Raw genomic sequence first — 12,871 nt, forward strand, 5'->3', positions numbered from 1 at the left:
CGGATCCAGGCCGCCAATGGTTCCAGCGCCAGAGCAAACAGGAGTGGGGACAGTGGACATCCCTGCCGGGTCCCTAGACTCAACTCAAAGGTTGCAGATTTCTTATTATTGACTACCACTTGGGCAAGAGGCCGAGCATATTGCAATTGTACCCAATGATATATTCCGGGCCAAACCCTATCTTCTCCAGCACTGCCCAAAGATACGGCCACTCAATGGTGTCGAATGCCATGGTGGCATTGAGAGAGACTATAATAGCTGGCTCTAGGATGGAGGCTGCCCTACCCAGAACGCTGTGTACTCTACGAAGATTAAGTGCTGTATTCCGATGCGGAATAAAACCCGATTGGTGTGGATGGACCAGTGCCTCAATCACCGTGTTCATACAGTTGGCCAGCAGTTTAGCCAGGATCTTAGGCTCTGCATTTAAAAGGGAGATCGGCCGGTATGATCCACACTCCTCTTTGGGCTTCCCCTCCTTGTGAATGGTGATTATGGTGGCCGTCCTCTGGTCTTTGGGTAGGCACCCATTGGCTCTTGCATCTTCGTACATTCTCTTGAGAGAGTGCAGTATGTGTGCCTACTTCCCCTCCTAAAATCACAATAGACGTTGCTGAGATAATGAATACAATAAAAACATAACAAAACACCCCGGCCCAACAACCCCCCACCCCGCTGCCCTGCACTCTGGGCCTAAAACTGCCCATCTAAAACTTGCAGAGTGCCTGTTGCCCTAGAAAAGAATTCAAAAAAGAAGAAAATGGGGTAGTAGAGTGCTCCGTGTCCCTACCCCTATCCATGTCACATGTAGGGCCTCTTGAAAATTGTATTTTTTTAATGTATTTATATATATATTATATATATATATATATATATATATATATATATATATATATATATATATAATTTTTATATTTATATTACAGGTTTATGCATATATGTAAGTATTTATAACTTTTCTTTTGTTTCTAACATTTTATAATTAAATGTAATAATTTATTAGTTTATTAAGTTAATATATATATGAAAAATTAAATATGTATGTTTAATCGTTTTAAATTATATTTATTATTTATCAGTTTGTACATTTTTTAAATAATTCTAACTATGTTTTAATTGATTATATTTATTATTTAATGATTTTATATTATTTTTAAGACATTTAAAAAAAACTATATTTTAAACAACGATATTTTAAACAACGATATTTTGTTTTCAATATTTTTGTACTTACCATTGTAGAGATAGGCCGTCGATATCCTGTCCATTGATATTGTAGACTCGATATTCCTGTAGCTCGATATTCTGTCCATCGATTTTGTGTCAGTGATCCGCTGATTACTCAATGCTCAATAATAGATGAGACAATCATATATTTTGTGCCTGTTTTTTGGCCACCATCTGCCAAAGCTGAGTTTTCAGAGACAGTAATTGATCTAGGGGGTCTTTTGGGTGTGATGGCAGATAAAGTAGTGGTTCTAGGGAATTTTAATGTACATGTGGGCATGAATCATGAAAGATTAACTGAATTATTGATAGATTAAAAGGGTGATATTGAACCTTTTCAGTGTGTGAATCAACCCACGCATATAGCAGGCAGTGACTGGAGGGCACCTTAAAATAAGGAATATTCCTTGATTTACTGAAGATCTCAGAATGGACAGGCTGAAAGTGAGAAAAACGGAACAAACGAGGAGACACCCGTATTCCTTAGCTGGAAAATAAATAAGACAGACTGCTCACGTTTGCTCTATTGAGAATGTATGTTATATTAAACATAGTGTCAAGAAACACTTTTCACAGAGGAGACTAGAGCGCGGTATGAATAACTTCATAGTATCCTTTAAGTCTCTATTTGACAAGTTCATGGGCAGCACAGGCACCTGGGAGGAAGCCAGAGGCCAATGCTGGCAACCAACATGGCTCATCAAGCCTTGTAGGACAAGGGGCGCCCCTGGTGGAGACATGGCTTCTTGCTGGGGAGGCTCTCTCTCTGGCTTTGTTCTGCTTATGTTTGCTGTCTCAGAAGCCCAGAGAAACAACCTTTATGAGCGCTTCAGGGCCAAGCAGCAGAGAAATCTTCTGGCTTTTTTTGCTGTGTTTACATTTCATGCGCCTGCTTGATTAGTTTCCAATCATATGGGTTGATCAATGAAAGAAGCTGAAAAATAGGACTCTGGGTAAAAACAGATCAGGCGAAAAAATACCTGAAGGAAACAATTACCAACGTCCTTATCACATCCGCTGCAAACCACCAGTTATTGTGGTAAAATAATTACATGACTCAGGTTTTCAATTACCAAGATTGATGAATTGGTTACCTAGTTTTAAGGTACATAATTTGTAATTATCCATTGTATCTCAGGGAAGAATTACGTTCATTATTTAAGATGTAATCCTTCAAATGAACACCTTTTCAAGGATCACTGGTTACAAGTGAATGTAATGTTGTTTGAGACTCAATCGTTTAGCACAGGAGTTGTGAGGTTTTCATCTCACGTTACAATTTCAGCTCAGTGTGCACCCGTGGTTGGAAGACATGGGCAGGGGGCCCTGATTAGAAGAAATACTCTCTTAACGTGAGAGATTTGTTGACCAAATGTGAAGATTAATGGGTGCAGTTTACAGAGAAACCAATTCTATTAATGGCGATTTCCTAATGAAATGATTGCTATGACGTTAAGTGTTTTTTGCAATGAGATGTACCATGTACCAAAATAAAAAAATATATATTATGATTTTGTGTCATGTGATTGAAAGTGTGTCTCATGTTTAGGTTTATGTGGTGTGTAATTAAACAATTTCTTTATATTTGTTCATCTTTGATTGATCATGATTTCATCAATAAAATATTAATTGAAAAAAGAAAAGAAGCAGTAACATTCAGCTAATGGCACCGATCTCGCACTGATCAAATTGACAGCCAAACAATGATGATCAGGCTAGTATTAAGGGGCACAGTAGTATTAAAAAAAGAAGGTACAGATGTTCAGGAAGGGCCTGAAGACCTGGTTGTTCCCTCAGCAGTTCCCCCCGCCTGCCCCCCAGCACCTCGATACCCTCACAAGTGATAAGGAGCGATTTATAAATCCTGATTGATTGATTGATTGAAATTGCTTGCAATCCGTAAAAATTACACCTAGGGCCTAATTACCATTGGACCAGAATTCCGCCTGGTATTTTCTAACTTCTTACCCCGAGTTACCAATACTGCAGAATTACCGGAGTTATATCATGGAAAATAACATGTGGGAATGGGTGTTTCCACACTGATTTCTGCATTTTTACGCAATTTTCTACTGGATTTTCAGCCGTAGAATTTCTCCACTGCCATTCAATAGTCTGACTCTTCTTGGTAACAGCCAGTAGGAAAGGTAACTAGCGCCAGGACACCCCAGGGTAACCGTTGCGCTTTACAAATTAATTAACATAACATAACATAGATGTCACCTGCTTTCAGCAGCGAGCCTTTAAGGGAAATACTCCATCTTTGGTGTTACTGCTCTAGCTGGAATGCTGATGGGGCTTGTAACTCCCACTACCGGTCGCATTTGGATTTCCAGAGCGCTAGATAGTGAGGCCTCAAGCCTCAATGAAATTGCGGACGATCAGTTACAGATGTCTTATAATGTAGCCAGTTATGGGATATCCTGATTCGGCTACTGGGTTAGCTACAAGGTAAAAAGCAAAGGAAATTCTACAAGTTAGAAAAAACAGCAGCCAATACCAAGAAGGCCACTTCTAAGCTGTAACTGGAATTTTTAGATGTTCCAAACATGTATGCCTGAAACTGGCTCCATTAGAAACTTTTAGTAAATGGTCAATTGTTATTTCCACTAGATAAAACCCATGCATGAAATATCTGCACATTGCAAACTTTGATTATGAAGACCTTGCACCTGAGAATATATATATACATATCATAGAGCTTTAATCAGCTGGTCACTTTCATCCAGGCTCACAGCAAAGGCAGGGAAGATTTGTCCCATTTCTTTGCATAATGAGACGCGAATGGGCGCCATGACAGTTCCCACCTCGTAGATTGAATGCCAGATGCTGTTCAACCCCATTATCCTAGTAATAAGCGATATGACGCGACCAAGCTCGAATTTCTCAACCCCAGGCGGGGCTTGCTAAACATGAATTACTCCCACGTCCATTTAGTGCTAGCATGCTAATAATATATCTTGACACAACAGCTATAATCTTCATTTCAAACATACGTTTTATTTTGTTTTCCAGGTGCTGTGACCTTGTCCTGCTGGCTCATCTGATGAAGTTTAACAAAAAGACAAGCCTGACAGTGAATAGACATGGAGAGAGCAAATGGTACACAGCTTTTATACTGTTTCTTTGTGTGGTGGATGGTGGTTGAGAGGAGTGAGGTTTGCCAATAAGTGTAACGTGATCATTCTCATGACAGATTACCTCGTATTTAATAGCAGAAGCCCAATGTGCTATTATTTTGCAAGTTCACCTACCCATAATGCTAAGCAGAGGCATTATAATGGGGAATTACAACACTAAGATGTGGTCTATGCCGCGATTTGAGACCAACTGACGTAGTGGCGGTATACCAACAATATTTGCCATGGCAAACTTTTGTTGAAGTGGTGAACTTCAACAGAACAAAATAATAATGCACAGCAAATCCAAAAAACAAATACACGATAAGCCGCAAAACAAAAAAAGTTTCAAAAGACTGCAGTACAAAACACAAGTACAACACAAAACAGCACAATAACACAACATACCCATGTAACACAAATACAACACAGCAGAATATAAATCAACCAAACACAACAAAATAGTAACAAAAATACAATGCAGAACAAAACTAGCACAAAACACAATCTTTACACAAGAACACAACACAAAAACTCAACAAAACAATGAAACACAAACACACCATAATGCAGAGGTCTTCAATCTGTGGGGCGCGACCCACAGGGGGGCCCTGGAGTCATGGAAAGGGGGTCGCACATTTCCAGGCCTCACTTCTGCCTGAAATCCAAAATGTGCTTTTCCTTTTGGAAAAAGAGAACGGTCCGGGTGCTTCATTCTGAAAAAGCTTCTGCTTAAGTTAATTGGGTCTCCTGTGCTGTGAAAAAATAGAGGCCAGGCAGCCAAGTAAAACAATCCTTCACACCAGGATACCTGCTTGGCTGAAGATGCAAACGCAGCTATGAGTTAAAATGCAAATGTAAAGGGTGCTTGGTAGCAGTAATCACTCCAAGCATTGTGATTGAAAAGATTTGTTTTTTTTCATTGGTAGTAGGAAGAGTTAACACCTGGGCTGTGAAGTCATGCTTTTAATTGTAACTGTATTTACACAGTGTTTAGTACCCCTGAGGAGGGTTGAAGGGACAGTTATGCAAAAAAACAAAAAACAAATTGCATCACTTATGTACTGGTATTACTAAAATCTACATTTTGGAAGCTCCATTTTATCCTAAAATATTATTTAAAAAATGACTTACGCAGAACAAAATATTTTGGGGCTTACGAGACGTTTGTGCCGCTGGAGCATCACTTTATAAAGCTCCAGCAGCGCAAGCGTCTCAATTATATCTATGTGGCACCGCAAAGTCACCCAGCGTGGCTTTGCATGGCCTCATAGATATGGAGTAAGACAAAGCAGTGCAAGTTGCTGCAATGCCTTACTCTGTGTCAAGTAGGTGAACCATGGGCATTGCGGTGTGGGTTCCCACGCAACGCCAATGGATTTTGACAATGCCCCAGATTTACAAAATCATGTAAACCTGGGGCAGCGCCAAAACCTTACGCCTACACACAGCAGGCATAACAGGGAGAAATGTTTTCATTTCTTCTCATTATTTCCAATTTCCATGTGTGCTGCATTCTGCAGCACACACAGAAAGTGGAAAGTCCCTCTCTGGATTGTTTTTGTGCAGGAAGGTGCCCCTTCCTGCACAAAAACAATCCTGCCTATGTTGGCACAAGGCAGAAATTTGTGTGCCAACGCAGGGGGAAAGGGCAAGAATGTGCCACATTTAATAATACGGTGCATTCCTGCCCTTTCACATTGGCATAGGGCAGCGCAGCAAGAAGACTTGCGGCGCTGCCCTATGCCAATTCCTCATAAATGAGGCCCTTTGTTTTTAGCCACACCTTTGACCACGCCCCCACGATCACTAACCTTTGCTATGCTAAACACTGTTTAATATTTTCCCACTGTAAATATAATTTGTTGTGGGAATTGGGGGCATTTATGGTTATCGATAGTTGTCAATGATGAGGTGTATAAAGTTCTAGAAATTTTTGTCAGGAGGGGGTCCTTACGCCGAAAAGATTTTGACAGGGGTTTCGGCATCAAAAAGTTTGAAGACCTCTGCCATAATGCAACACAAAATAACACAACACAATACTACAATAAGACAACAATATAAAGAGACAACAAGAACACCCAATATAACAAAACAACCACAATAGAATTCAGTACAACAGCAACAATACATTGTGATAGTACTACAAAAAAACACTACTAGAACGCCAGCATAACAATAATTCAACACAACATTGCATCACAAAACAGTATCACAGTATAATAGCACATATCAACAACAACCCTTTACAATAGCGCCAAGCGACCTTTTTGGTGCATGTGCGTTTAGTAAATACCCAATAACATAACATGTCAACATTCCACACCAACATAACGGACCACAAAAAAATATAACCCAAATAGAGCACATTAACAATACAAAACAAGACACCTTTAAAACCAAACAGCAATACAACAGAAACATAACAAAAGCTAAAACAGTAAAGAGTGAAACAAAACGCAATTTCGTTGTTATACTGTCAATGCAGTTGTGTTTTTGTACTGTACTGTACTGTACTGTATGGTTAATGCTGTGTTGATATATTTTTATGTTGTGCAGTAGTGTGTCATATTGTGTTCTTGAGTTGTCATTATATTATGTTGGTGTGCTGCATTTTGATGGAGTTTTGTATTCTGTTGCTGTGTTATGTATTCGTTGTGCTGAGCTTTTGTTATTGCATTGTTGTATTGCTTGTTGGCACTGTGGTGGGTTGATGGTGTTTTATTATAATTATCTGTTGTGTTGCTGTTGTGTCATTGCATCTCAGCTGCAATGCATCTATTTAAGTATGCAATTATTTTTACGTATAACCACTGCCACAAATCTGCTTCAATAATAGAGTTGCAAAAACTGTTTTCAGCAAACATTGCACAATTTACCACCAAGTATGTGCAGTACATCTGAATGTTTCATTCCAGCACCAAAAGTGTAACTGCTGTGCTTTATAAAGGGGCACAGGCTCTTACAGATTGCATGTCTTATTACATGAAGTAAAGCACACTGAGCGCTTCCTTTTTATGCACAGTGTAAGTAACATTGTGCTGCACGGAGGAAGGACGTTTGTAGTGCACTTCAGTGCAACAGTGGGAATCTGCTGTACTAATAATATGTCAGTATTACACACAAATAAAAAACAGGGTTTCATTATGGAAGTAGCTTTGAGTGGCTTTACAGGGGCGTGGCCCTTGCTCACCTACTTCCCCTATTACACTATGTTCCTTCCCACCTTCCGCGCAGCTGTGCTAGTGCGCACGCTTGGGTAATTGAGTAATGCTTATGTGTTAGTCAATGTCAACAAACAATGAACAAAGATGCAGGGGCATATTTATGAGCCACATTGTGTGGCACTTGCACCGTGCCACGGGGTGCAAGAGTGAGGCAACTGAAAAACGAGATTTATGAAGCCACGCACGGCCACCTTGCATAACCCTTCTTGGCTTCATAAATCTTGAGTAATGTAACGCAGCGCAAATTGCCTCTTTGCATTACTCTGTACTACCAAGGCATTTCCATGGGTGTTGAGTGGGTGCTCCCATGCAACATCCATGGATTTTGACACATTCCCCGATTTACAAGAATAGGTAAACCTGGGAATACGCAAAAAGATTCACTTCCCCAGGAGAGGCGTAACAAGGAGAAATATCTTTGTCTCTTCATGTTTTCCTGTGTCTGTGTGTGCTGCATCCTGCAGCACATATAGAAAGAGGAAAACACCTCTCAGGATTGTTTTTCTGCAGGAAGGCACATTCCTGCACAAAAAACAGTCCTGCATGCAACACAGGCACTCTTGCACCATGGTGCAAGGGTTCTGGCGCTGGTGCTAGGCTGCCAAAAGGGTACCAACGCAAGTTAAATAACAGGAATGCCCCATATTCTTTTAAATAAGGCACATTCCTGCCCTTTCCCTGTCACACAGTGCACTGCATACACTGCTTGACCATCCCCGTAAGTATGTCCCGCAGTCTCGATAGAGATCAGGATTATGGACGTGTCTCCGTCCCATATTCACAAGGCAAGCAGTACCTCCTGCTTTTAAGCTGTTACCCAAGGATCGTGTTACTAAAGTTGGTGGGCACTTGTCCATTGCATTAGGGGATAGTCCTATGGTTTAACACACATGGTTTTGTTGGGGATATCGATGCTGAAAGAAGTGGACTTGTGACCCCTCCCCACCTACCGCTTTAACAGCTAAAGTGGTGTTTTCCACTGGGCCTGATGGTTTATTAGCGTCATTTGGATTCTGCAGACAAAAGATTATACAAGCAGGTTATGGGAATACAAGGTCAGTATCGAGACTAGGGGTCAGGGGCTGCTAAGTGAGGCAAGTTCATGTTAGGGCCCAGTGGTAAACCCCACTTTTGCTGTTAAAGCGGTGGGGGGGATAGCTAGGGGCACAAGTCACCTTCTTTCAGCGTTGATATCCCCACCTAAACCATGTGTTTCAACCATTGGACTATCCCGTAATGCAATGGACAAGTGCCCACCAACCTTGGTGACACGACCCTTGGGTAATACCACTGCAAGTCAATTATAGACACCTGTCTATTTTTCTGTCAAAGATGTTAAATCCCTGGGAATCCTTGCCCACACAGCAGAAGGTAGGAGCAAGGCAAGTACAAAAATTAATTGCTGGAATGTTTGAAATAATCACAGACACTGTAACTTTTCTGGGCTACATTCCAATCTTTTGAAGCTTTGCTCATAGTTGCACCACAGACTAAGCAATTCAAGCCAGTCTGGGCCCTTCCCCACAAAGTAAAGTCTAACCCGGACTGCTAGACCACATCCACTCTTTATGGGAACACATGCCACCAAAGACAAGATTTGACCTTGTTGGGCATCATCAGGTAAGAGCAGCTTGAGTCTTATGACAAAGCAAATTACATGACCAATTTCTAGGGTTAACCATCCCATTTCGGGTGATTCAATGAGAAAAACAATATGTAATAATATGAATTGATCTCAAACACTGTTAATTGGTGCTGCACTCTAATATAAAAGTTTAAATATCGACCTTCACAACATTGATGACCAAATTATCATCAAGGTAAGAAGAGGTGGAGTTAAGAATTCTAAATCTATACCCCTCTGGTTATGCTTCTTGATTATCAAAACTGTGGAGTCCATATATGTACACATTGATATTCTTGATTTTGATTAGGGTTGGGAGTAACTTGTTTTATTCTGTGTAGTTTAATTACATGGAGTTACCTAAGAATGTTGCATGATTACGCGGGGTTATGGGAGAATGATAATTCTGCATTCAGAGTTATTTCGTAAGGTAAAAATGCCCCGGATGCAAGGATGAATTTTGCACTAAGATATAGAGCTAAATGCAAGGGAGGACGAATAGTGAGGGCAAGCAGTCACTTGTGCTTGCTAAAAGTGTTCTCGGGGTAGGCTTTTCCTCCAATTTATTACCAGGATTTAGCGCTTTTTCTTACTGAAAATGCACCCTGATGTTCAAAAAGGATACAAGGGTGCATTTTGGGCTAAGTAAAAGCTCTAAATTCAGCAGAACACGAATAGCAAACAGAATTAGCCACTTTTCTTGCTAGATATGCTCCTTCACTGAGGACCTTTTCCCCCAAATTACTCTTAATCACTCAAGCAGAAGAAATCACATAATTAGCAGTAATTCCGTGGCAAGGAATAACACAGAATAATTAAAATTACTCCGTCGTAATCCAAATTCTGCCCAGGCCTAATCTTGATTGTGTGATATTCAACCCTGCTGTTTACTGTGAGCTTCATTCTCGTCCATGAGAAAAACTATCTTAAAAAGTCTAAATTAATTGTTCTCTGTACTGAAGAAAATCACTGGTCACTGGTAATGGTTCATAAGACACATGTGACCAGTATATAAAATTGCATACTTTAGGACATTTAATGAAATTATCTGAGAAAAGTTAAGATAGTGTTGCACATAAAAAAGAGCAAGTACAATTCTAGATGGTCTCCAGAGATGTAGTAAATTATGGAAGAATATTGTTGTGTGATTTAACAACTAATTGAGTTTTTCTGTATTTCAGAGAAAAACCAACTATCTAAAACAGCTGGAGGAAAAGAGAAGAAACTTCCATACTCTGTGGAAACCCCTTATGGCTTCCATTTGGACCTCGATTTTTTGAAATATGTGGACGATATTGAAAAAGGAAATACCATTAAAAAGATCCACATTAGCAGAAAATCTAAGCAATCTAAATTCAGCACGCTACCTCGGAATTTCAGTGTCCCCGACAATGAGTCTAGGGTGCATACCTCCTCTGCTGCTCAAAGTGGGACAACCAATGTCCGCCCCTCTATATCAGTGAGGGAAACTGTTGAAGCGAAGGGCCAAGGCTCATTGCCTGTAAATCCGTCATCACAACACCTGCAACATCTGCAGGAGCTAAATTACAGGCGAAAGACTAATGTTGTTGAGGCAAGCAGCCAAGCAGACATCATTTTGCATGATGGATTCATCACACTCAATGGGAGACCTAATCTTTTTAGGGCTTCCAGCATGCCTGCTGCTCTTCCGTATGACAAAAATGCAGATGAGCCCAACCTGTGCTCCACTTTTTGTCAGTATCCTGTCACATGCCAACCGTGTGGTGGAAACAGCATCAAAGAAAATGATTTTGGGGCTATGGAGTCCTGTGATTGGGAATTAGCTCAGCACAAAGAACAGATCATCATGAAACAGCAAATCAATGACGCCTTGCAGAGAATAAGGGATTTGGCAGACCAAGTTAAAGCTATCCCTGAACTTAATCAGCAAATAATGCTACTCACAGAGGAGAAGTTAGAGCTAAGCAACCAACTCCAGATACATCAAGAAATGAAAGCAGCCAACCAGTTGCAGTTAAAGTACCAACTACAGGCCTATCGAGAGATGGAAGAGCAAGTCAAAACCATCCCCGAACTTAACAGGCAAATACTACTACTCACAGGGGAGAAATTGCAGCTAACAAACCAACTTCAAGCCCTTCAAAAGTTGAAGACTACATTATTGAACAAGGAAACATTAACGGATACAGCTGAAATAAATTCAGTCGCTGAAACGTCTTCCATATTCAATGTTCAAGACCTGGAACCACTAAATGTTGAAAATCAGAGAAGTGAAGGAATAGAACTAAACATTTCTGAAAGTGAGTCCCACAACTCTGCCAATAGTGACATTAAAAATATCTCACCAAGTTTGGCAAAGCACAATGTGAACCTGGAGCCATTACTTAATGTCAGTTTACAACACATGGTAGCCAAAGCACTACGACAAAAGGCCTCAAATCTGGAGGAGAAGCTGAATGAAAAGACAGAAGCACTGGAAGAAACCAAGCGTCTGCTACAGCAACAAAATTATGAAATTGATGCCAGAGGTAGACACATCCAGGATCTGGAAAACACAATAAGAATCCTGGAGGAATATACCAAAGAGTCCCAGATAATAAAGCGGTCTGAATTGCAATATTGTGATACTGCAGTGAATACTGTACCCTGGCAGGCCAAGGAAGATATTCATGTGTGTGATAAAGCGATAAGTGTAAATATCACTCCTGGTACAAAGTCAATTGGGTGCGGAGAATTTGATGTAAATAACATTATCCCTCCAACAAATGAAGTCATTTGTAAATTATGTGGCATGAGTGGAGTACCTCTGGCCAGCCTCAGCACTAGCGACAAAGAGTCTGATATAGATGTAGTCAATGAGAATGTAACCAGAACCAATTCTGAGACCCCTACTGAAGCCATCCTCTCAATAATGTCAGATGATACAGAACTGAAGATTGAAGAGTCTTTTCATGACTGTGAACTTAGAAGTGAAGTTTGTAGCGCACAATCCCCTGCCCCTGTCTCCACAGTCGAGAACCCCGTCCAAGGAAGCCTTTCCATGAAAAATGGTAATAGCAAATTTCATCCTGCAAATGAGACCCCCAAAAAGCAGCATGCCACCAAAGAGCAAGACCCGTCACCACCAGATGTTACTGTTGGGCAATATGTGAAGAAAATCCAGGAATTAATTCACGAGCAGTGGACATGCTTGGAACATGGGTACCCAGAACTGGCAAACGTCATCAGGCAGCCTGCATCAAAGCTCAGCTCCATTCAGAACCAACTGGTTAATTCCCTGAACCTGCTGTCATCGGTCTACACCTCCCAAACTTCATCCGATGAGGAGAATGCAAAGGCAAAATACAAAGAGATGGGTAAATAACGACAACTAACAAAAGAGCTCATTGTGTATCAAAATAGATCCCCCCTGAGATTGTTCTGTACGACTAACCATATAAAGAGTGTAAATTTGATTGTATAGTCAATTTAGTAGTTGGTCAATTAACTTGGTCAGTGTATCTGTATTACGTCACTGCGTTCTGATATAGTGAACTTTGTTGGCTCATACGTGTATCGCTCCATGGGTTCTTTAATTCAGCATAGCTGTAATTGATCACCCGCTACTGTGAACAGAGCTTTTGTGACTTATAAGGAAATGTTTTAGCAACTTTGCACTTGTTAGACTTTGACATTTACCGAAGACCTACTGG

The 12,871-nt window shown here is 40.6% G+C and overlaps 1 protein-coding gene across 3 annotated transcripts in view; it reads left to right on the forward strand.

The window, feature by feature from the left end:
- Window positions 1–12,871, forward strand: part of KANK4 (KN motif and ankyrin repeat domains 4) — a 692,064-nt gene that overhangs the window by 494,504 nt on the left and 184,689 nt on the right. For all 3 annotated transcript variants that reach the window (XR_014960662.1, XM_085602436.1, XM_085602437.1), the window contains 2 exons: window positions 4,243–4,329; window positions 10,379–12,535. Coding sequence is in view for 2 of the 3 variants with exons in the window: in XM_085602436.1 (XP_085458562.1) it covers window positions 4,314–4,329; window positions 10,379–12,535 (2,173 nt within the window). In the remaining variant the exon portion in view is untranslated. The remainder of the gene's footprint in view (window positions 1–4,242; window positions 4,330–10,378; window positions 12,536–12,871) is intronic.

The sequence above is a fragment of the Triturus cristatus genome, chromosome 4_2 (genome assembly GCF_964204655.1).
Source record: "Triturus cristatus chromosome 4_2, aTriCri1.1, whole genome shotgun sequence".
In the NCBI taxonomy this organism is placed as follows: domain Eukaryota; kingdom Metazoa; phylum Chordata; class Amphibia; order Caudata; family Salamandridae; genus Triturus; species Triturus cristatus.